Here is a 21,757-nt window from a genome sequence, read left to right on the forward strand (position 1 = left end):
TGGCCCAAAACCTCATTAATCATGTATGTTTCTACACACAGCGTAGATTTTTTTGTTTTGGTTCTACTGTATTTATCTGGACTCTCTTTATCCCAGAATAGGTCCCCTTGTTAATTAAGAACTCCTTCTAATGATGAAGATCATTTGCTTTTGCTTTACCTTCATCTTGCAGATTCTTCCTTTAGTTGTCTTGCTATTGCTCCCACTTTTCACAGTCTCCTCTCAATTGGAGCTTCCATTTAATAGATACATTTTTGGTAGAGATTACTTTCTGCCAGGCCACTTGCTGTGTTTAATATCTTACTTCCCAGAGTTTAGACTTACACAAAAAATTATACCATGCCTTCCCTCTTTCCAAGTTGGAGGGGAGATACTGAGAAGTATACCGAGGCAGAGCAGGAAAAGGCAAGAAAGGGGAGAGAGACGAATGACAAGCAGATTATGAAAGCTAAAAATGTTTGAAGGATGAAAGATACAGAGGAAAGCTGGATGAAGAACAGGAGAAAATAAGGGGAAAAAAATTTAAAAAAAAGTAAAGGGACTTGCTTACTGAGAAGTTCCTAATGAAATGAACAGCCCAAGAAATAGAGAATGGACAGGACAATATGACAAAAGTGAAACTCAGATTAGAAAAGTTGCAAAAAGAGACGCAAGGACTGCAAAGAGCGCAGCTTGAAGCGTGTGGATCTAACATATTTGTGGGTGACCAAACAGAACTGGTATCTAGATAACTTTGGCAAAAAATTCTGAAGTTCCAGAAAACGCCTGCACAACAAACAACCCAGAGGACAAGAGACAGCCCCAAAGGCAGCCTTTGGCATTTTAGTGCTAAGAGCAAAGATGGCAAAAAAAGAGAGAATTTCAAGAGGACAGAAGGAAGCGAAGTACATTAGGGAGAGTAAAAGAACTATAGGAGATTTGGGAGATAAAGAATGTTTAGGAAGCATAAAAGGCTGTCAGCTCCAGCATGGTGCTAGCACACAGGTGCCTTTAGCTGCCAAGTTACTTGTCTGAATTACACTCCCCTAGTCAAGATGACAATTCTGTAACAGTTTCTAACCTTCTGACCAAAGCAGGATTTATCTTTGTTCTGGATATTCCTATATACTCTACGTTCCCATCCGTTATGCAAAGAACTTGAATCCAAAATAAAGTTAAACGCAATATATCTCTGTTTCATAATAATTTGTATCCAATCCATGTAACAGGACGTGCAAGTCTGTCATCCTCTTTGGCTTTTATGCATGCTAAATCTGTAACACGATCACAATATGATAGGAAGTATCTGCATTTTGATTACATTGTGCTGCCTGCATGTTCAGTCATGTGCTGGCAAGATGTAAAGTACCCCCTCTCCCTCCAAAATAACACCACAGGAAACAAAACACTAGAACAATTCATACAGACCATATCTGCTCTCTGCTTACATCTGAGGTTGCCTGTACAAAGGGAGCAGAGTTTAGGTATTATGAATTATTCTGGTGGAACAATTCAGCCATGCATTAGACACTTCCTTTATTTTGTTAAAAAATGCCTGCAGAGTATTATTCGAAAAACTCTTCTAGAAGCCTCTAACATAGATCTACAGGGGGAATAACAACCTATTACTGTTCTCAGCTATTTTAGTAGCTCAAGTCAGAGAGATAAGCAAAGGAGAGTCACTGGTAGACTGTAGTGCTGCTATTTTAAATCAGTTGCTATATGATGCATAATGACATTCACTCTCTCCCTTTATTTTTTTATAGAATGTTTTCCCATAGCTAAGCTGCGAGGTTAAACATCCCTGGCCTAGGAAACGTCAAGATTAGCTTTTCTTTCTTGGTCCTGCAGGATCCAGGCCTTTCAAAATGGACTTTGTCTGGCAGTGAATTAAGAGTGTAAAGGAAAAAATATTTATCCACAGAAATCCTTTCATTTTCTAGCAAAACAGAATGCATTTATTAAGTAACACAGTGGACTACATGAAAACGTACACAATTAATATCATCCCACATGCACTTGCGTGCTTTTGCATTCTTGGCCATCTAAGCACTTAGGCAGAACTATCAAAGAGTTTACTATTTGATTTGAATTTATATTACACATATTTTGATTTCTTCTAGTACCTTTCCCTAAACAAACGCTATATGGCAAGCTGTAATTACATAAGACTGAAATTAATCATCCCAAATGGTGACTTCTACACCAGTGCACTGAATGTAGCAGGCTACCTGAAAAAATAGTACACGACCACACAATTGAAGATTGTATCATCAGGAATATACACAAGCAGTATAAATTAAAGTTGCACAGGAAAGTCCTAGGTTGGACGGCACTTTCTGTTGTAAAAACCTATTTTTGGCTTCTTGAATACTTGTAAGAGAAAAAACAGGGTTTTGGTGGGTTTTTAAAATAATAAAATAGGTAGGCAAAATGCTCATATAGAAAAATAGTTATCTAATAGGTCAACAGGTGGTAAATTTTAAAGAAAAATATTTCAGAAAATGAAATTGGGGACAAATGCTTAGTTTCAGTTCCACTAAAAGTGGAAAACATTATACTGCAATAACGTCCTACCTCTATAGCCTTAAGGGAAACAAAACTCAGTATTCCTATGAGGCAGGGAAAATAGTTAAGGTGCATGTTCTTTAAAACTGTATTTTTCAGACTATGAGTAGCAATTTATTATTATGGCAGAAATATTCACTGAGAATGTCACTGTGCTGTGCAGGCACTAAGGTTAATTGCAGTTTGCTTTTTTTGTTCAAAACACTGAAAATAAAAACAGGATACATGCCTCTTCCTGTGTTCTTAAAGCTCTTTTCTACTGTCACTTAAATTGTATAAATCAGATGTGGAAGAAAAATTATTAGGGCTTTTTATAGAGGAAAGAGAGATGCAGTCTAGCCAATACAAGCATGCAGGGCAATTTGGGGGTGAGAGAGAATGAGATAGAAGTAAGATTTATGATAATCTTAATTTTGACACTTTCTCCCTTCTGAATACTTGACTTTGTACATATTGTTAAATAAATGTGAAAGATGCATTTCTGTACATAAACACATAAGGTAAATTAAAACAGCAAAAATAAACCAGAACTGTTCTCATTGAGTCTACCGCAAATCTGAGTTCTAAAACTACAACAGAAATATAAATATTTCTACTTTAAAAATCAGTTTTATTAACAATAATGACCTCCTTCAGAAAGTAATCACAAACTCAAGTACAACAATGTAATTTCACAGAACCATACCTGCTGGTCATTAAGGACAAACACCTACAGCTTTCTCTTGAAAGCATTCTTAAACAGAAAGTCATATACGGGTTTGATATTGTTTCAAGTAAAAAGGGGGTTTTTTGATTGGTTTTGGTTTGTTTAAAGAACTTTAAAATAAATATAACCTCCAGGTCCTGAAAACATGAAAATAAATATTTAACTAAAACTATATAAAGAAGCTGCACTAATATTTAATGAAAAATATTGTATCTGAATAGATAGTTCTGCTGTACATTTAGGTATATGTTCAGCAATGAACCGAGAATAGTGTTACTGACAAACTGATTCCAAGCTCATAGTGGCTTGGGCAGATGTTAAACAGATTTATATGATACTCAGCCTACCACAGTAAAACTAATTTCTAAATTAACTGAATCAGTTACACTTCAGAAAAATCAGAAATTGCCCAAATATAGGCAGCCTCAGGTAATATTGTCTCAAAACACAGCAGCTTTGACTAAAATTAATCAATCTCCTGCAGGTTCTTTTGTTGTTCCAAGTAGAATAAGACTGATGGAAAATAATTTTCCCTTTCCGTAAGGGCATCAAAAGCTAAACCCTGGTTAACTACACGCCAAATCTGTATCTCAGTAATGATCATCTAAAGGTTTTTACATCATAGGCTGAGAAAGAGTAGTGAAATACCAGTGAAGCACGAGACGGTTTATTATCACCATATTAAGAGCTATTTCTGTATTTTTTAGCTTATTAGTTAAATACAGTTTGTTTAAAAAGCTATTTTCATGTTCTCACAGCCTTCTGAAAAAAGCAGAATTATCTTTAAGCGATAAATTGAAATCTTTGACTACTTCCAAATTCTGTTATTTCAAATATCAATCCAAAAAAGTCACAGGAACAGCTTTCAAGATTAGCTCACTCAGTAAATGGTAATCTTAGGTTCATTACATTAATTGCACAATGCGGCCCAGGGATTTCTGTAATCCATTAACGCATAATTTAATGCCCCCAAGACTAAAAAAATCGGTGTTTTATAGGAAAGGAAAAATAATCTAACCATGTTCTGAACATTCTAACATACAAAACTTCCTCATTACCACAGAAAACAATAAAGCACAACTACTTCTACGCTCAACCTCCCACCATTCCCACCAAGCCCTAAACCAGTTTCAAAACCAACAAACTTTTCACATGGTAGATCAGCTCCTTCACTTCTCACCAGAACAAAAGGGACACTGAAAAGCTGAGAAACATCCATCAATAGTTATGCTGAGATATTATGATTTAGCATAAAAGCTGTGATGAATACAGCTGGCTTTATTTCTCAAAAGGTCATACACCAGACTCAAAAATGTGGAATTGATTTTGAGCCCTCTCCATTGCTCTTGTCACACCCATTAAGCTAGAAGCAGAAAGAAGCAGCTGAGTGAAGTAGCTCTACCACCGTCACAGAAGAGAAGCAAAACTGGTCACCTGAACACACGGTACATACTTGTTGCACTGAAAAGAACAAAGAAATATAGCCAATATTAAGAAACTCTAAGTTTTTTTAAATAATAGATTTATTATTCCAAACCAAAACACTTTTTTCCACTGTTAATTTTAAGGATCTAATTCGTCACTAAAATAAAATTTCTTTGTTGAGTGAAGCAACACAAATAACTGGTTCTGAATGTAAAAATTATTTACTGGTTACAATTTGATCATAGCAAGTATAATCTAAACTGCTATGACTCATTTCAAGATAAAAAACAAAGAAATCTTCAGCATAAGCACCTAAAATTTCTGAAGTTACTTACCACTCAGCATGGTGCTGCTGAACAGCGTACATACAGGTCCCTTACAGCAGCAGCAGGCTACTTTGACTTGGAAGATGCTTGAGAGATGAGTTAACTGCTCTTGATTGAAAATATAGTAACATTTAACTAGGTCATTGATATTGTAGCTATTAATGACAACTACTTCTTCCCAGAATATTGAAATTCATACTTTATATTTGCAGAAAAATGCAAATAAAGATGAGCATACTCATCTTCTTCCATACAAGAGACCACAACTGACTTCATGAAGGAGTTAAATGATTGTCATACCTATAGACATAACCATCACTTTCTCCCTTAATTCAAATGGACCACTGGAACATATTTTTAAATCAGAGGCCACTGTAACAGGACTAAATCTGGACCTTTGGTAAAGAAGCACAAACAATTAGACCACTTAAAAACCTGCAATGTGGAAATCAGTATACGTCCAGCTCTGGATGTGCTCTTACACCTCTGTCCTAAAATTTGCTCCTATTTCAACACATTCAGTGGGCAAATGAGTGAGAGGTTTCTTTGTGATTTTTGGTTTGGTTTGGTTTTTTTGCTTGCTTGTTTCAGGAATGAAATATTCCTACATTTACTTAAAAAGCTTTCGTAGTCCTCTTGTTTATAAGACATTCAAGATCTACTGAAAATATTTGTATTGAATAAAGGTCACTAACTGTAACTAAAGAATGATCAGTAACATTCAGTGATGGATCCTATTCTTGGCTATCAAAAATTACACATGCTTTGTTTCTCACTGATCAGGCATAAAAGAACAAAAGGCACACATTAACACACTACAACCCAGAAATCATAATCCCGACAAACAAAACACTGTGTACATGAAGGAAAGACCCTAACATAGCTAATCTGGCCTTTAACTGACTAAGCAATGTTTTCAGAGAAGTGAAAGGTTGAAACCTTTCTTTGGATCTCTAAATAGCTACTTCATTAGCAAGGATTTGTTCAGTTATGTATGCACAAATACTAGGACTTTTTTTGCAAACTAAGCAGTCTGCCTATTCTTTTTAACATTAGCATAACTAAGTTTTTTCAGGCTGCAAAACCTTTTGCACAGCAAAATGAAAATCTAGTAGATCACTTAAATGTTCTTGGTCTCTCTCATGAAAAGAGCAGCATCATAAGAGTTCTCAAGAATGGTGCTATTCTTTCCACCAACTCATGGAAAACTGCAGCATTTGGATGGAGAAGCAAAAAAACTCCAACTTTTTCATCTGATTATGTAAATCAAGATTGATTATCAAAACAAATTTTCATATCTGATTATGTAAATTAAGATCTCTAAGTATTTGTGAAACACTATTCCCAGCTTTATCACATAAGTCATTCTGAACTGAAACAGGAGACTAATCTCCAACCCTTCCAGCCAGACATACCCACTACCTCCAGTAGCCACACAGGTATGGAATTTCAATGTTCTTTTGATACAGAATACAATATGGATGTGTGCAACAAGCTGGCCAGCAATATCTTTTTAGCTACAGTCCCTATACACCTACCAAACCAACAATAACACCACATTCCTGATATTGATCACCTGAGACTCTGTTAGATCTGAAACATTTTATTTCATTTTTTTTTTTTTTAAGAGACAGATGGCATACAAAAGGGATAAGCTGCTCTGGTTCTAGTTCTAACCACAGAATGGAAGCAAACTGAAATGTTTCTTTGCTGCTCTTCCCCCCCCCCCAACTGAAATTCACCTCCCAGTTCTGTCATCATTACCCTTCTGGGCTGAACAGCAGCAGCTTTCAATAATATCTGGGCATTCAATGAGGATTTAAGAAAAAACGATTGTTAGCTGTACCTAGTATTTGCCAGCAGTATGCAATACAGCTCCAACATGACCTAGACAAAGGAAGAAAAAAGCCTTCCTCTCTCCACCTCACAGCTAAAATTAACCACAAAGATTCAAAGAAAAATAAATATTCCATCCTTCTCCACACGCATAGGAAGCTTTCTCTTCCTTGTTGCTCCTTATTTGTGGTAAGACCAGTAACTTCTCACATGCAAGTGAAATAAAGCCACAGTTTGCCCCACAAGGTTCACTGGCATGGAGTCTAGGAACTAAGCTTGATCACAATGCGCATTTTGTATCTGAGTAAAAACAGTACCTAATTCCTAAAAGGAGAATCAAAATGGTATTCACTAACACAGCAGGAACGGGAAGAGCAAAACTTTCCAATAAAGTTGTTCCTCTTCTCAACACACAATAATCTTACCAACCACATCATCATGCTTCACTAAAATATTATGATTTAAATCAGTCTAAACCTCTCAACTTTAATTATTTACCAGATTAAGACACTGAGGTATTTTAAAACAAGAAGAGTACTGAAAATCTGTTAAGGTACATATCGTTTGTGTGGAAAAATCAACAATAATTCCCAAGGTAGATAATACACAAGGCAAGAAAATTTTGAAATGATGCAGTGTTTTGTTTTTTAATTCAGTCAGTGTGTCAATTTTTTCATGCTATTCAAATATAGAAATGTTCATTTTATAAAACAAGAAATTCTGCTTACTATTATACAACAGAAATTAAATAATTTATAATAATAATAATAATAAATAATTCATATTATAGGTAACTAGCACTGGACAGGCTTGCAGTCATTTCAACTCGTCATATAAAAAGGCATATAAACTCTTAATATAAAAAAAGTTTTAGCATCTACATTTTAAAAAACTATTATTCAACTAGGAAACGGCAACAAATGAAAATTGACTATATGAAAGTGATATAAAATGCTACTCCTCACCATTAAATTCTGAGTCTTATGAGTAGACTTTGTTAAACATACAGATTTTCCATAATTTTCCAAAAGCACGCTAAATAACATAAGCTAGCTATTTAGGTTGCAATTTTTGCTTGGTTACTGTATTGGCTCACTGGAGCAAAACTAATTAACTTCCATTCTTAGAAAACAGACTAAGAAGTTTGCTTAAACTATTCAAGCCTCTCATCAATAAGAAAGTCACTTACCTCTTCCTTCTTCCAATCTATGTCTCCTATTTACACGTTGCCGCTTTTCTTCTTGCCGTAACTGAAGGTGTTCTTCAATATTAACTCCAGGAACAGGAACAGCTACATAGATTAAGAAAATAAAATATGTAAAAATTGTTATGATGGTAATAACCCTCAGAAGAAGTTAAGTAAATGAAAACTGGAGCCTACTTACTACCTGCTCTTTATATGCCTCTGACACAATATTTAGAAATAAAAAAAGAAGTTGAGTAAATTTGGAGAAGAGTTTTAGGCCTTATCGCTGAGTTTCCTGGTTTTCATGAATCTGCCACAATTCCAACATCACTGAATACTATTTAGTACTTTCTTTCTGTTAAGCACATACATATTTATATTTAGTTATGTGTTGTCACGGTTATCTCAAATTTTCCCCAAAAAGTTTCAGAAAGGATTATTATTAAAACAAGCATAAAATTGCTTATATTTTAAAAACGTTTTAAATAGATTAGATACTTTTTAGTTTAAGAATGCTTTACCACTATATGCTCTGTGCTTACTAAGAAGCATGCAATTACTTTAATGCACATATATGTCTGTATGTAAATCTGACTTATTTACCAAACTAGCTAATTTAATAGGAATTTGAAACAAACTGATAAGCACTTTTTAAAACAGAAAACATGACTTCAATGAATGTAACAATAAAACTACTGTAAGCACTACCTTTTTCCAATGTTTTTTCAGCCAACTGCAACAACCTAGAAAAAATATACCTTGCTCCCAGTATCAAACAAAAACTCCACTTGGAAGCACTGTCACTTTTCTCCAGACAAATGTGATCAATGCCCTCATCTCCAACTATGTCAAGCCCAACACAGGACCAAGAGCTGTTGTCTATCCTGCTAGGAGAGGAGTTAGCAAAGTGGAGGTTAGCACAAAAACCGTAACTCCTCCCTGGTCATGCATGAGAATAAAGCTGTGAAGCAGAGCTGCTATTGCCACATTCACCATCAGTATAAACCTACTTCTGTGATAGACATATACAAGCAAATTATATTTAGAAATATCTGTATAGAAGTATCAGGACTGCACAGTGAGGTTATTTGGGGTCCTTAGTGTTTACTTATAAAGAGAACCACTTCTACTTTCTATTTAACTTTTGCTTGGGGAAAAAAAAAATCCCACACTCAAAGTATAGCATATAATTTTCTATCATTACTATTCCCTCCCCCCCAAATTGGTGAGATGTATAAATATTTTAAGTCACGCATCTGATTATTTTATGGTCCTTTTCTATACCAGATACTATATCCATACATCCATGCAGGATTAAGGGCTCTATGTAAATCTAAATACAAAAAAAAAAAGTAAGGAAGGAAAGTCTGAACTCCAAAAACCTGTAATTGCCCAGTTTTAAGTACAGAGAATACAATATTAAAAATGCTGTGGTAACAGATCTTACAAGACAAGATCCCAAACTATATTTTCCAATCATCACACCAGTTGGTATTTTTTCCCCTAAGGTGGGTGTTTTTGGGGGGTGGTGGGATGGGAGGTGTTTTGGGTTTTTTTAAAAGTAATTTCTACATTCCTGGCAGCTCTTTCTCTCTGAAAATTTCTAAGAGAGAAAAGAAAAACGTTTTCAAGAAACAATACTGCCCATCTTTTATGTGACTGCAAAAAACCCTGATAAAAAGATTATAGAAAAAATTTCAGGCTATCAAAAAAGGACAAGAACAACTTTGTAGTATCAGCATTAGTATCTTAACTGCACAGGTCAAAATGGCACACATGTCTATAGTAAGGGCAAGTTTAAAATATTTCACTTACCAGAATGATCCCACTTTGCTATATACACCGATAAATAAATCTGCCTAATAAGCAACATTTTATCCATTTTAACAATATTATACTAAAACTGTCCTGTAAGTCTAAAAGTTCAGTAATTTGATTGGAAAGAAAGAACTGCATTATTTAAGATACAAAGTTTTATCATACAGAAGAATCAAAATACTAACTGAAATATTAACTGAAAAGAACAAACCTATTTCTAAACTAACCTGTTATTCCAGTTCAAGTTTCAAAAGTCAGCAGTGGGATTGAGTTTATTAAAGAGTGTAAACAGATATACTGAGGAAAAAAAAGGTGCAGTAAGAAAATTAAAAGCCATCTTGCTAATTTCATATCACTTACCCAGCAAGAGATCTAAAGGTATCATCTCTTTTACAGCATCAAGGATTCCTCTTTGCCTTGCTTCCTGGCCATCCAGTTCTCTAGCGCACGCCTTGCAGCAGCCACATACAGCACAGCCTGACTCACCTGAGCCACAGCCACAGATTCTGCAGCAAACAGAGTTGCTTCATCACTATCTTTTATTTTCATGCATTATTGATGCCTTAGTAATTAAAACATACAATATTAGTTTGTGCTATCTGCGGACATGTAATTTTTCCTGAGATAAACAGAAAGTATAGCTAGTTTAAAGCCCAGCTGCTGTTGCATGGTGCCAGGGAGCATACACTGACCGTACATATCTGAACTGACTTCTCAGCATTAACTTTTCTTCATTTAATTAAACATACACCACATGAAAACATGAACAAGGAAACGAGTACATGCAATGCTGCAGAAATAGTAATGGCAATATGTAAAGCAGTAGCCCGTTATGCAGCTCAACCCTGAAGTAACAGATAAAAGCAACTGGAACAGCAAGATAAAAAAAACTTCCATCATAAGACGAAGAAAGGTCATCCCAAAGCCAGCAGCTCCATCAAGAGAATGATTATATTAGTTAATTAATTCAACAGCTTCTAGTAAAGAACAATACGGTAAAGAAATGTAAAAAAATGCACTTAAAACTAAATCACCTGCAACCATTGCAAGCTATTTACAAAAATTTTAACCTACTTCTGATTTTAAAAGCACAGTCTTTTTAGATACAATGTTGCCTTAGATTAAAGTTTAAGAACACATCATCTCAATTTACATTCAACACATGCTTTAGCCATTTAACACACTATAGCAAGTATATTTCCACACATTTGCTTACCCTCCAGGTACTCTGTCAGGACGCCCACTACTAACACAGCTAGCTCCATAGCCTGTGCAATCGCCACATACAGTGCACACCATACACTGCTCCAGCTTCCATTTATGCATGCCTGGAGGACACATCATGGACTTCTCATCTTTTTCATCCAGTTCCTCTTCTAGGTCTTCATCCATTGCTGTTGCCATGTTCTCAACTCCAAAACCTAATTAAGATATTGAAACAAGAAATAGCTGTTTTCTGAGGCCAACAGTGGCTACTGAGGAAGCTCTGAAGAACACTCGCAGATCAGATTTTAAAAGAAATTACTAGGCATGCCTGATTTGCATGCTCAGCCAGCACAATGACACTTCTGAAACCTCTGTGAGCATGGGCTGGGGTATAGAGCTAGGTTTCACAACTAAATGGCAAATGAAACATTTATATTCAGTATACTAGGAACAGGTCATTTACTTGTCACCTATAGAGTATTCCAATCCAGCAAAGGTGAATAGGTATGATTTTTCATACCTATATTCAGCAGTAATGGAAACATTCAGTTGTGTGTAGAAAGATGTAGGCTTGCATTCATGCCCTGTTTAGGCAAACAACAGCCTCAAGACTGAATGCAAACAAGGAAAGATAAAAAATTTTTTCTTACTAGGACAATGGCACATAGTAAGACAAGGAGTGATGAGGTTTGGTTTTATTCATTTCTTTTAAAGAAAAGGTTTTTCACCAACAAAAGAAAAGTAATTGAGATTTTTTTTTTTAACATAACTAAGTTTGTTAGTATGCGCAGAACACCAAATACCTGACAGTTGAAGTGAAAGCATCCATACCTAGTTTTTTTTAGAGCACGTTGCATGTACTTAAGCTTTAGTATCGGAATTATATTTTATAATAAAATGCTTAGCTATGTTTTCACTTGTGACATTTTCCAGCACACAAAACAAAAGGAAAAATCTAGGTCCCTCACCTTTTCCTCCCTGGCTCATGGAGCCTGTGTCTCGGCCACACTGTCCTTTATTATTTACGCCAAACGTCCAAACTTCTCCATTCTTCATTAACACACAGGTGTGAGCTTTTCCCATGGCTACTTGAGTCACAAAATGGCCTTTCAAATCTGTTACTAAACCTGTAAGGCATAAAACAGTTGAGTGGTAAATTGCACTTTCCACCTGAGAAGGAAACTTCAGTGATATAACAAAATTGCCAGTGGATACTGACAATTTTTAAATTAACAGCAAGGGAGAAAACCAGCAGATATAAAAAACAAGTGCTAGAATAAGAAGTGAAAGGAGAATTACGCCTAGGCCATTTGTCCTGCCAAGAAAGGAAAACCAAAACCAAACCAAACTCTGCTGCAAATCACTTGTTCTGAAAAACAATTCTAAAGGAGTCGTAACACCATTGGAGTTTATTTCTTTAATATTTTATTTAAATTGAGATGTACTGGATCACCTGCAAATTCAAAACAGGCTGTCTTGTGAGCAGAGAAACGTATAAGGCCTATTTTCCTGCAGCCTTTGTTCATAACAAAACATGTCTCATTTCTGTGACTTTTCCCTGTGTGGCCTTCTAGTGTCAGACTAATACAACAAATGATTTTTTTCCTCCTTAGTGGAAGCATTCATTCAGGTATTTGTCACCAGTGCTGCTATATATTTTTACAGAACTTAAGGCAACTGTCTTCTCTTTCTATCCCTCTGTCATATTTGGCTGAATCAGCAGAAATTCAGAAATCTATTAGGAGAGTAAGAAACACACAAACATCACTTCCACAGGCTAAAAACTTCCAGACTAATTTCAACTATTCTAGTTGAGAAATCACTTAAAAGACAAATATTAACTTACTTGTACTATCAGAGTAAATGGCATCTTTTCCAAACATGTAGAGTTCTCCATCTTTTGAAATTACAGAACTGCTTCCATTATTGCACGCTGTAGATATGACAATCTTTCCTTCCATTTTAATAATCTTTTTAGGTTTATATGGTTTTGACTGCCGTCTGCTTTTAGCTTTAAATAAATAAATAAATAAATTGCAACTCATTCTACCAAAAAACCTTCAAAGGCACAATAACATTTGTTTTATAATTACAGGTTAGTTTTCAGACTGCTACTGAAAAAAAAAAAAATCCATCTGCGTGATCTCCTGGTCTAATTTTTATTGGAATACACCGGTTTCTCTCAAAAAATTCAATGGCAAGCAAAGCCATGATTAGATAGCTATCTTTCAGGAATGATTCTTCAAGTTTTTCTTTTATATATATACTGAACTAACTTTATGAACTTTACAAAGCAGCACAGAGTAAAAAAAGTCCTCATTACCATTTGAGAAGAATATATATGACAATATATGCACAATAAGTTCACAGAGAAACGTTACACAAGTTCTTTTTTTTTTTTAAGAAAAATATTAAATTCTCTATTTATTAAAACCATGTTTAGAAAACCTTTGAGTCACAACAGATTCCCACAAGAGGAAAAAGGGAAGAAAAAGTACTAAAAAACCCCCACCTCAAAATCATTGTTTGCAATCTGGCCTCAAACAAAACAGTAACAACATAGCTAAAGACTGGATAAAACAACTAACAGCTACCATTACTGCCTGTGAATTTTTGCCCAAGTCAGAGAACTGCCAGCTACTTTCACTTGCTGACATTTACCAACTTTGTACAAAGAACACACACACACACTCTGCTGACAGAAACCCAGTCTCCCTGCCCAGGTTTAAAAGAAATCAGGGGAAATGTAGTGGGTTGACCCTGGCCAGATGCCAGGTGCCCACCAAAGCCGCTCTATCACTCCCCCTCCTCAACTGGACAGGGGGAGAAAATAAAACGAAAGGCTCGCAGGTCGAGATAAGGGCAGTTTAATAAAGCAGAATCAAAGGTCGCGCATGAAAGCAAAGGAAAACAAAAGATTTTATTCTCTACTTCCCATCAGCAGGCGATGTTTGGCCACTTCCTGGGAAGCAGGGCTTCAGTACGCGTAGTGGTTGCTCCGGAAGACAAACGTAAACAAACTAATGCCCCCCACTTCCTCCTCCTCCCCCTAGCTTTTATACTGAGCAGACGTCATATGGTATGGAATATCCCTTTGGTCAGTTTGGGTCAGCTGTCCTGGCTATGTCCCCTCCCAAGATCTTGCCCACCCCCAGCCTACTGGTGGGGGGGGCAATGTTGGAGAGACAGCCTTGATGCTGTGTGAGCACTGCTCAGCAGTAGCCAAAACACTGGTGTGTTATCAACACTGTTCTAGCTACCGATACAGAGCACAGCACTACGAGGGCTGCTGTGGGGAAAATTAACTCCATCTCAGCTAGACCCAATACAGGAAAAAATTAAAACTTGTGCATATCCACTCTGAGCCAAATTAGAGTGTGACAAAGAGAACCAGATGAGTCAGAAGAGAGTTGAACAACTTCTTTTAAAAGAACTCAGAAAGACCTTGATCAGGTCCTTGAGCAGATTCTTCAGTAAGAAGATCTAGTAAGCACTAAATCTTCTCACCTAAATCTTCTCACCTAAATTTTGCTCGTTTAAACAAGAGCAGTGACAGCAATTTACTTCAAAGTACTAAACTTCTGTTTCATCTGAAATTGTAGATTAATTAAATATACAACAAAAAGCATCAGTTTAATTGTATTTTGGATAACTTCCCAATAACTGCGCAAAGAAATCTTGAAATTTGTGATTTTAAATGTATTTCCCGAAATATTTTTGTTTGAATATCTTAAATTTACTCTACATTTACTGGAGAAAGTAGTATGATTTTGTCCCACACAGTTTTCAGTAGATTTGCATTTAAGAAGACTCTACAAAGTTACTATAGCACATACCAAATTTGTTATCCAAAGACTTTTACACAGGAGTACTACTATTAACTTCCTCTCCCCTGAACGCATGCAAGAATCCACTCTATATGCATTATCAAACCTTAAAATATGTTCTTGCCTGTATTTTAGTTATATTACATGGGAAAACCCACACATCCTTGGGGAACACTGTTAGTGTAGTTAATCTTTCACAGGAACAATAAGTTAAATATGATTTGTTTCTGCATGAGCTATGCCATACCTCACATATGCAGCCCACTGAGTTTTTGTTAACAACTTCCTTGAAAGGTAAAATTCCTACACAGTTGATTGAGACAAAGCTGGACTCTACTGCTGCTGTTTATCAAGATTTTCAAATTCTATTTTAAATCAATTTTTAAATTCTAACCATCTACTACTACCTGAAGTCTTGAATTTTACACCAATATTTGAGTGTTATTTATCATATTTCTAACTGACTGCACTGAGGCACAAAAATTTCAGGCTTATTAAATCTGCGTTCAAATTCCTTGGCTAGCAGACCGAACTTTTCCACAAACCTGCTTTGTGAAAAATATATTAATTTTAATGGTAACGTCAAACTACACTATTAAAACAGAACGTTATTGAGAGATTAATTTGAATTTGAGTTAGGCTTCAATACTATATGAAAATGCTATCTATGAAATATATATAACTTTATCCTATTAAAATGTACACATCGTGAGGCTAACAACTCAAAAATATCAGCTTTAAGATCCTCAGGAGCTAGGTATTTTTCAAAACACATTCTTTACTTTTTTTTAAGTAATCTAACACAACGTAACAGAACAGTCTGTTTCCTAAAGTGAAATATTTAATGTAATATCACAGCAGATCACAGCTTTAGGGCACCTAAAGCTATCTTTCATTGCCTTATAAAGCATATTTCAACCTAAACACACAACTTCAGAGACCAAACCTAGGAAATTTGTTAATTTTATATTGAAGAGGCATTTGTTAGTCTCAAGATCAAATTAATCTGTCTTCTCTAATGTCTGAAGAGTTCTGCTTGATCAAGCACAGAACACCATGCTTCCACAATTTCTAATCAATGTACCTCTCCATTATGGAGAGGCGTTAGCTGGCAAAACACCCGTTTCCAAAGTTCTCTAAAACAACAGTGAAGAGGCAAAAGTTTGGCTCTTCAGTTTTTCAGACAAAGTCCCAGGAAGACAGCATGGCCTTGTGACCAAGCTTATGACTGCCTTTTCTCAGAACAACTCTAAAATAGCACTCCCACCACACAATCCAAACTGTGGTAAAACTGAGATCAACATCTCTAGCCGGGAGAGGTGGTGGCACTGGTTGTCAAGACCTGTGGCTGGCATAAAACTCAAACCCAATGGCATGCTTACATGTTCTTGGAAAATGTTAAAACTCTTCTTTTCAAATTAAAAGGTCGTTAACAGGCTTTTATCAACCATTGGTCAAGCAAGCATAATACGTACTTGATTCGCCATCCTCTCCTTTACTAGCAGAACCTGTGAAGAATATGCTTCCATCCTCAGCAACAAGTAAGGCATGTGAGCCATCATGTCCAACAGAGAACTGAATAATCTTTGGAGATTTTGTGATTGGGAGTTCAACCCATTTTCCTGCTGAAGGACCACCTTGTTTGATTCCAAGGCTCTGATATTTGCCAGTATAATAAATCTGGAAGAAAACATTTTATCATTTTCAGTTATGCCACAGCACTTTAAACTTGCATCATTTTTAAAGTTGCATTGTTTTTAAATCCTGTCATTTCAAACCATACAGAACTTTGCCTGACATTGTTTACACTATTTCAATATCTCTACCCTAAACCCATGAATTTTGACTCAATGGGGGAAACAATCTGATTAGATTCTGCTTGTTTTGAAATGTGCTTTCTACTGTGCCACAGAGTTAGTTTTCATATATAATTGTTTGGCTAGATAAGTTGAATACACAAGAAAGAACTGTTCAGAAGAAACTACTCGGAGGAAACTAAACATTTAAAACACTTAAGAGAAATGTCTGCTCTGTGTAAAAACAAGATGGTATAACAAAGAAAATAATTAAAAATACCAAATTACTATAAATTTTAATGTTTTTCAATATATTTTTAAAACTTATTTTCAGTAAATGCACAGTGGCTACTGAGTACATAAATAACATAGAATAAAATATTTCACATGAACAAACACAAAACTACTGAAATGGACTAAAAAGTTTCTTCTAGAACCATGCTACTCAACAGTACTACAAAATGGGTGTGTTAACCTATGTGGGCACCTAAAGCTATCTTTCATTGTCTTATACAGTGTATTTCATACCTAAACACACAACTTCAGAGACCAAAACTAGGAAATCTGTTAATTTTATATCGAAGAGGCATTTGTTAGTCTGAAGATCAAATTAATCTGTCTTTTCTAATGTCTGAAGAGTTCTGCTTGATCAAATTCTGCTTCGTACTATTAAATTTTATTAGGAAAAAATAGTTAAGTTTATTTATGAACATTTTCACCTATCTCACTGTTTTGATAGCAGCAGAGCAAGGCCTTCATTACAATAAAGCAACACAATTCTGAACACAGGAAAACAAACAACTATGCTTATACGAGTAAAATAATATTAGTTTCCCAAACTGAAACAGAAACACAGTAAATAATGTAAAAAGTCATACTGACAGTATGCAAAATTATTTCTACATTTCAATGAATACGCAAATGCCTCTGAAAAACAGTCTCCACTGAGCAGAACAAACATATCAAATCATTAAAAACAGGTTTAAAGAAATCAATTGAAAACTTTGCATAGGGGGAGTCAATAATTCTCTGAAGGATCAGAAAAATCAGGCTGGGATTTTAATAAATTACTACGGTCAGACTGTTTATGAAAAGTTATGTGGTAAAAAATTTTGCAAATGTGCTAATACATAGTTTATAGACAAAAGGTAATTTTGTCCCCTAAATCTAAAACAAAGCCCCACGCTGTCTCTAAGTAAGATTAACTATAGAAATTCCTATAAATTCAAGCCACAGATTTCTCAATGGTTCCAGCACCATCTGTTTTGTTTATGTTTTCAAATAACCATTTGCCTTTTTCCCTTTAAAGTGTGCTCTGAAAATGTATTTAAATACAGTCATATAAATTCATTCTAACATACTAAAAAGGCAAAAAGGAATCGTGGAAAATAATAGTTAAATTAAAAACATGTCGAAATACATTGATGCAATTTGCTATTTACTACAGAACACTTTCAGTACCTTTCCACTAGCAGTTTTCATCAGTGCAAACTCTCTTCCAGCACCAAGGACAGCTGATTCCTCATCAAACCCTGTACCTGCGCAAGTAAGATTGCATTAACTGGACAGTTTAACCAGGCAGTTTCACAGACCGGTTTACGGACCTAACTCTGCCAGGGAGAGTTTGTCGTAACAAAGGTTCTGCGAAAGTTACAAGTGAAACACAGTTTTGCTGCCACAGGAAGGCTTACTGGGCTAGACCTGGCAGAGTTGTTCAAAGAGGAAAAAAGCACTAGCATAAGAGCAACTGCACTTGGTCAGACAAAAGGTCCATGGAGGCAAATATGCTTTTGTTCTGACAGCTGCAAAACCAGACATCTAACAGAGCAAAAAAACCTAAAGCAAAGGCCAAGTGATATTTCTCTAAAATATCTTTGTAGACACCAACAATTTTGCATCTCAAATTCTCATGCAAAGGTGCTTTCCAAATATTTAGTATCTTTCAATGCATTTCTTTTCCATTAATCCAGCCAGCAGCCCTTTAAACTTTTGTTGACTTTGACCCACAGCAAGGAGTTCTATAGCTTAACTACATGTTATATGAGCACTATTATGAAGTCCAAGCTTCAAACAATTATATATTTATCATACAGCTAGAGGAAAATGCTGGAAAACCATGGGTAGTGCTATAGACAGAAAGGTGATTCAAAATGAATGTATGCGATTATTGTGAGTTAAATAATGCTTAAAGCAGTTTCAAAACCCTTGTACTTCTCCACGTGTTTATAATGGAGCTATACCTTCCTGCACATAATAAAGGCAAACAAAGGGAAGGGCAGTGTTTCAGTTTTATTATTTGAATTACTAGGCTTGTTATTAACCTTCAAAGAGGAGGACTTACTGATAATGTGCAAGTCTTTCTCCAGATCAAACAATGAGATGCCACAGGCATGTAAGCATTTTCTTGCAAGCTTAAGCTGCAGTTCTTGTTGCAGTACTGGCTCAGTACTTGTTGCAAATATTCGCACTACAAAGCCGTCCTGCAATAAATAAAAAAATCTACTTTATACTGTATAATAAATGCATTAATTTACTTTTCATGACCTAAGTACATCAGTATAATACTATTTCAGAGTAAATTATCAGAGGACACATTGATAAAGTAACGTTTATTATAGAGGAGAAAAGAAGATAAGCATCTGACAGACCTTAAACATATATTGAATTCTATGAAAACACTATGAAGACTATGAAAATAGTGAATTGCTATAGAAATAATTAACTCTGAATCTCACTATAGAAATCTTGCTTTTATAGCTGTTTACATCTATCTTTTAAGCCCTCCACTTCTCCTGATTTAGAACCCAAAATTCTGCATGCAGTTTAAGAGTGACTGCTTTAAAGAGTAGCTCAAACAGGTTTCTGTTTACAAGTGCAGATGACGTATCTTCATCTGGCCACGTTAAAAAACAAGTTGTTCTGTTAACAGGGAAATGCATTAATCCTGGTTTTCTTATAGTTGCGTATCTGGCATCTCTTGCCAACCCTGTCTCACCCCACCCCTGCCCCATCCCTGTTTTACAGCTTTCTCACTGTCAAAAAACAGTAACCAGTCCAGAACTAAGAATGTAATAACTGTCTGCCAAACAAAACATAGAACAGCTAAAACTGTTTTGCCCCTAGTAGACACACTTAAGTGGGTTTCCACAGCTTTAGCCAATAGGCAATTTTCATATAAAAATCTATTGGAATGTAGTATCTTTCATACCCCTTCCATTAAATCTGACTGAAATTCCCCAAAAAGTACCAAAGCAATAACAGGAAATTAAATTAGAAACAAAATTATAATTAAGCTCTAAGAAGCTTATCCCACAGAGACCCTGTAGAATAACATGTTAAAAAGCCATTTTCCATGTATAAGATTTTTTTCTCAGAAAGAGCAACAAAGTTTTTCTTAAAACTTATCTGAAAAATCAAAAACATCTGAAAAATCCATCACAAATCAAAATTGTGTGGATAAATACCAAAATACCGCTCCTTTATGCACAAATATGGCAGTTTCTCATTATCTCTAGTTACATGAATTTCTTCCTTAGCTGTGTTAACGAAGAAAAAGCCAAACATTAAGCAAAAAGGAAGCTATAAGTATTGTAAAATAAAACAATTCAGTTGAGAGAAAAATAGTTTACCCATCATATGTAACACTTACATCTCTAGATGCTGCTATTTGATTAATGTATTCTCCATCAGTGAAAAGGATATTCTGTCCTTCAGTATGACAATCTGTGAAAGAAAGACAAAGTGCACTGCATCAGTTTATATTAACATACACACACTGTTCTCTGCTTCTGTCTAATTCATTCTCACTACAATCAGACTACAAGAGTTCTAGTTTGTCTAAAGAGAGATCATACTGTTCTGATAACATGTTATTTTACGCTAGGATCTCCCTCTTTCACCAAAAACATATTATAGTCCTTTGTCCCTTTAAGAGGTATTAAAGCACTTTCCATTGTATGAAATGTAAGGGGTTACCCCAATATTTAACTGCAAAAGCATTTAGTATTCACCTGTGAGGGGCATTCTAACTATTATAACACAACTAAATTCTAATTTTCTGGGAGTGTTAGTCTTTCTCCTTCCCCAAAGACTTCTTTTTTCTTTTTTTTTTTTTTTTTTTTTAAAATAAGGGCCATTATCTTTAAAGAAAAGTTTCCTCAGTCCAGCATATAAAACCTACAGAAATAAATTAAACAGAATCAAACTTTTCATTATTCATCTCATTTTTCGACTGTTTATAGATTTTGCCAAACTATTAACTGAAAATCTAGGGTTTTTTTAAAACTATAAAGCATATACTTGAATGCATCATACATTTATTGAAAACAGGCCAGCTATTTCCAAGAAAAAAAGGTAGGGAAAGAATTCTGCCCATATTAGGGGAAAAAAGAAAAAGACTGCTTCCTCTACAAGTTTAAAAGTATGACCCTACACCATCTCTTCTTCCCTTCCTGCTCTGCTGATGGAGCTACTAACAAAGAGAATGATATTATATGGCTTGTGAGATGCTTGTTTCATTGATTACACACAGGAAAGAGACCTCTTCCAAAAATACTACAGGAGAGCTACTTTACACTCTAAATATCTGCTTCATAACACTGGAACAAAAATCCAGTGTCAGTCATTTTATCTAACAAATTTAATGCTAAATGAAGCACATATAATATCCTTCTGGCATAACCAGAAAGTTTGCTATTTTTTGCTAGCTAGCTGGAGTTTTTTATTAAAAATAATACAACTGAAAAAAACCCACAGTATTCACAAACCCATAAATGTGTTTACTTTCTCCTGCTGTACTGCCCAGTCCAATACGGTATCTTACCAGGAAGAGAATATGCATTAGGTGGCATTCTCTAATTCTCACATCTTGAAGTAACAGACCTAAAGTAGACAACCTCCCCCTTAAGAGCACACACAGGTATGAATCACAAAGAGAGTAAGCAGCAAGCAGGATGAAGAATGGCAGATACACTGAAGTTTGAAATATTGCTCTCAAAAACAATCTCTGATTTAATGACCAAATTCAGTTCATGTTACTAATTCTCTATGCTGCAAAGTGATATAAGTTATAAAACAAAGAGTTG

The 21,757-nt window shown here is 35.3% G+C and overlaps 1 protein-coding gene across 1 annotated transcript in view; it reads right to left on the reverse strand.

Moving 5' to 3' along the window:
• Positions 1-21,757, reverse strand: part of MYCBP2 (MYC binding protein 2) — a 209,121-nt gene that overhangs the window by 136,371 nt on the left and 50,993 nt on the right. Inside the window, exons 9-17 of the mRNA XM_050907348.1 lie at positions 20,323-20,396; positions 19,015-19,153; positions 18,135-18,211; positions 16,353-16,557; positions 12,897-13,061; positions 12,019-12,177; positions 11,061-11,265; positions 10,205-10,350; positions 8,030-8,131 (exon numbers count right to left, since the gene is read on the reverse strand). Of these exons, the coding sequence (XP_050763305.1) occupies positions 8,030-8,131; positions 10,205-10,350; positions 11,061-11,265; positions 12,019-12,177; positions 12,897-13,061; positions 16,353-16,557; positions 18,135-18,211; positions 19,015-19,153; positions 20,323-20,396 (1,272 nt within the window). The remainder of the gene's footprint in view (positions 1-8,029; positions 8,132-10,204; positions 10,351-11,060; positions 11,266-12,018; positions 12,178-12,896; positions 13,062-16,352; positions 16,558-18,134; positions 18,212-19,014; positions 19,154-20,322; positions 20,397-21,757) is intronic.

This window comes from Gymnogyps californianus, chromosome 1, assembly GCF_018139145.2.
Source record: "Gymnogyps californianus isolate 813 chromosome 1, ASM1813914v2, whole genome shotgun sequence".
NCBI classification, from domain to species: Eukaryota; Metazoa; Chordata; class Aves; order Accipitriformes; family Cathartidae; genus Gymnogyps; species Gymnogyps californianus.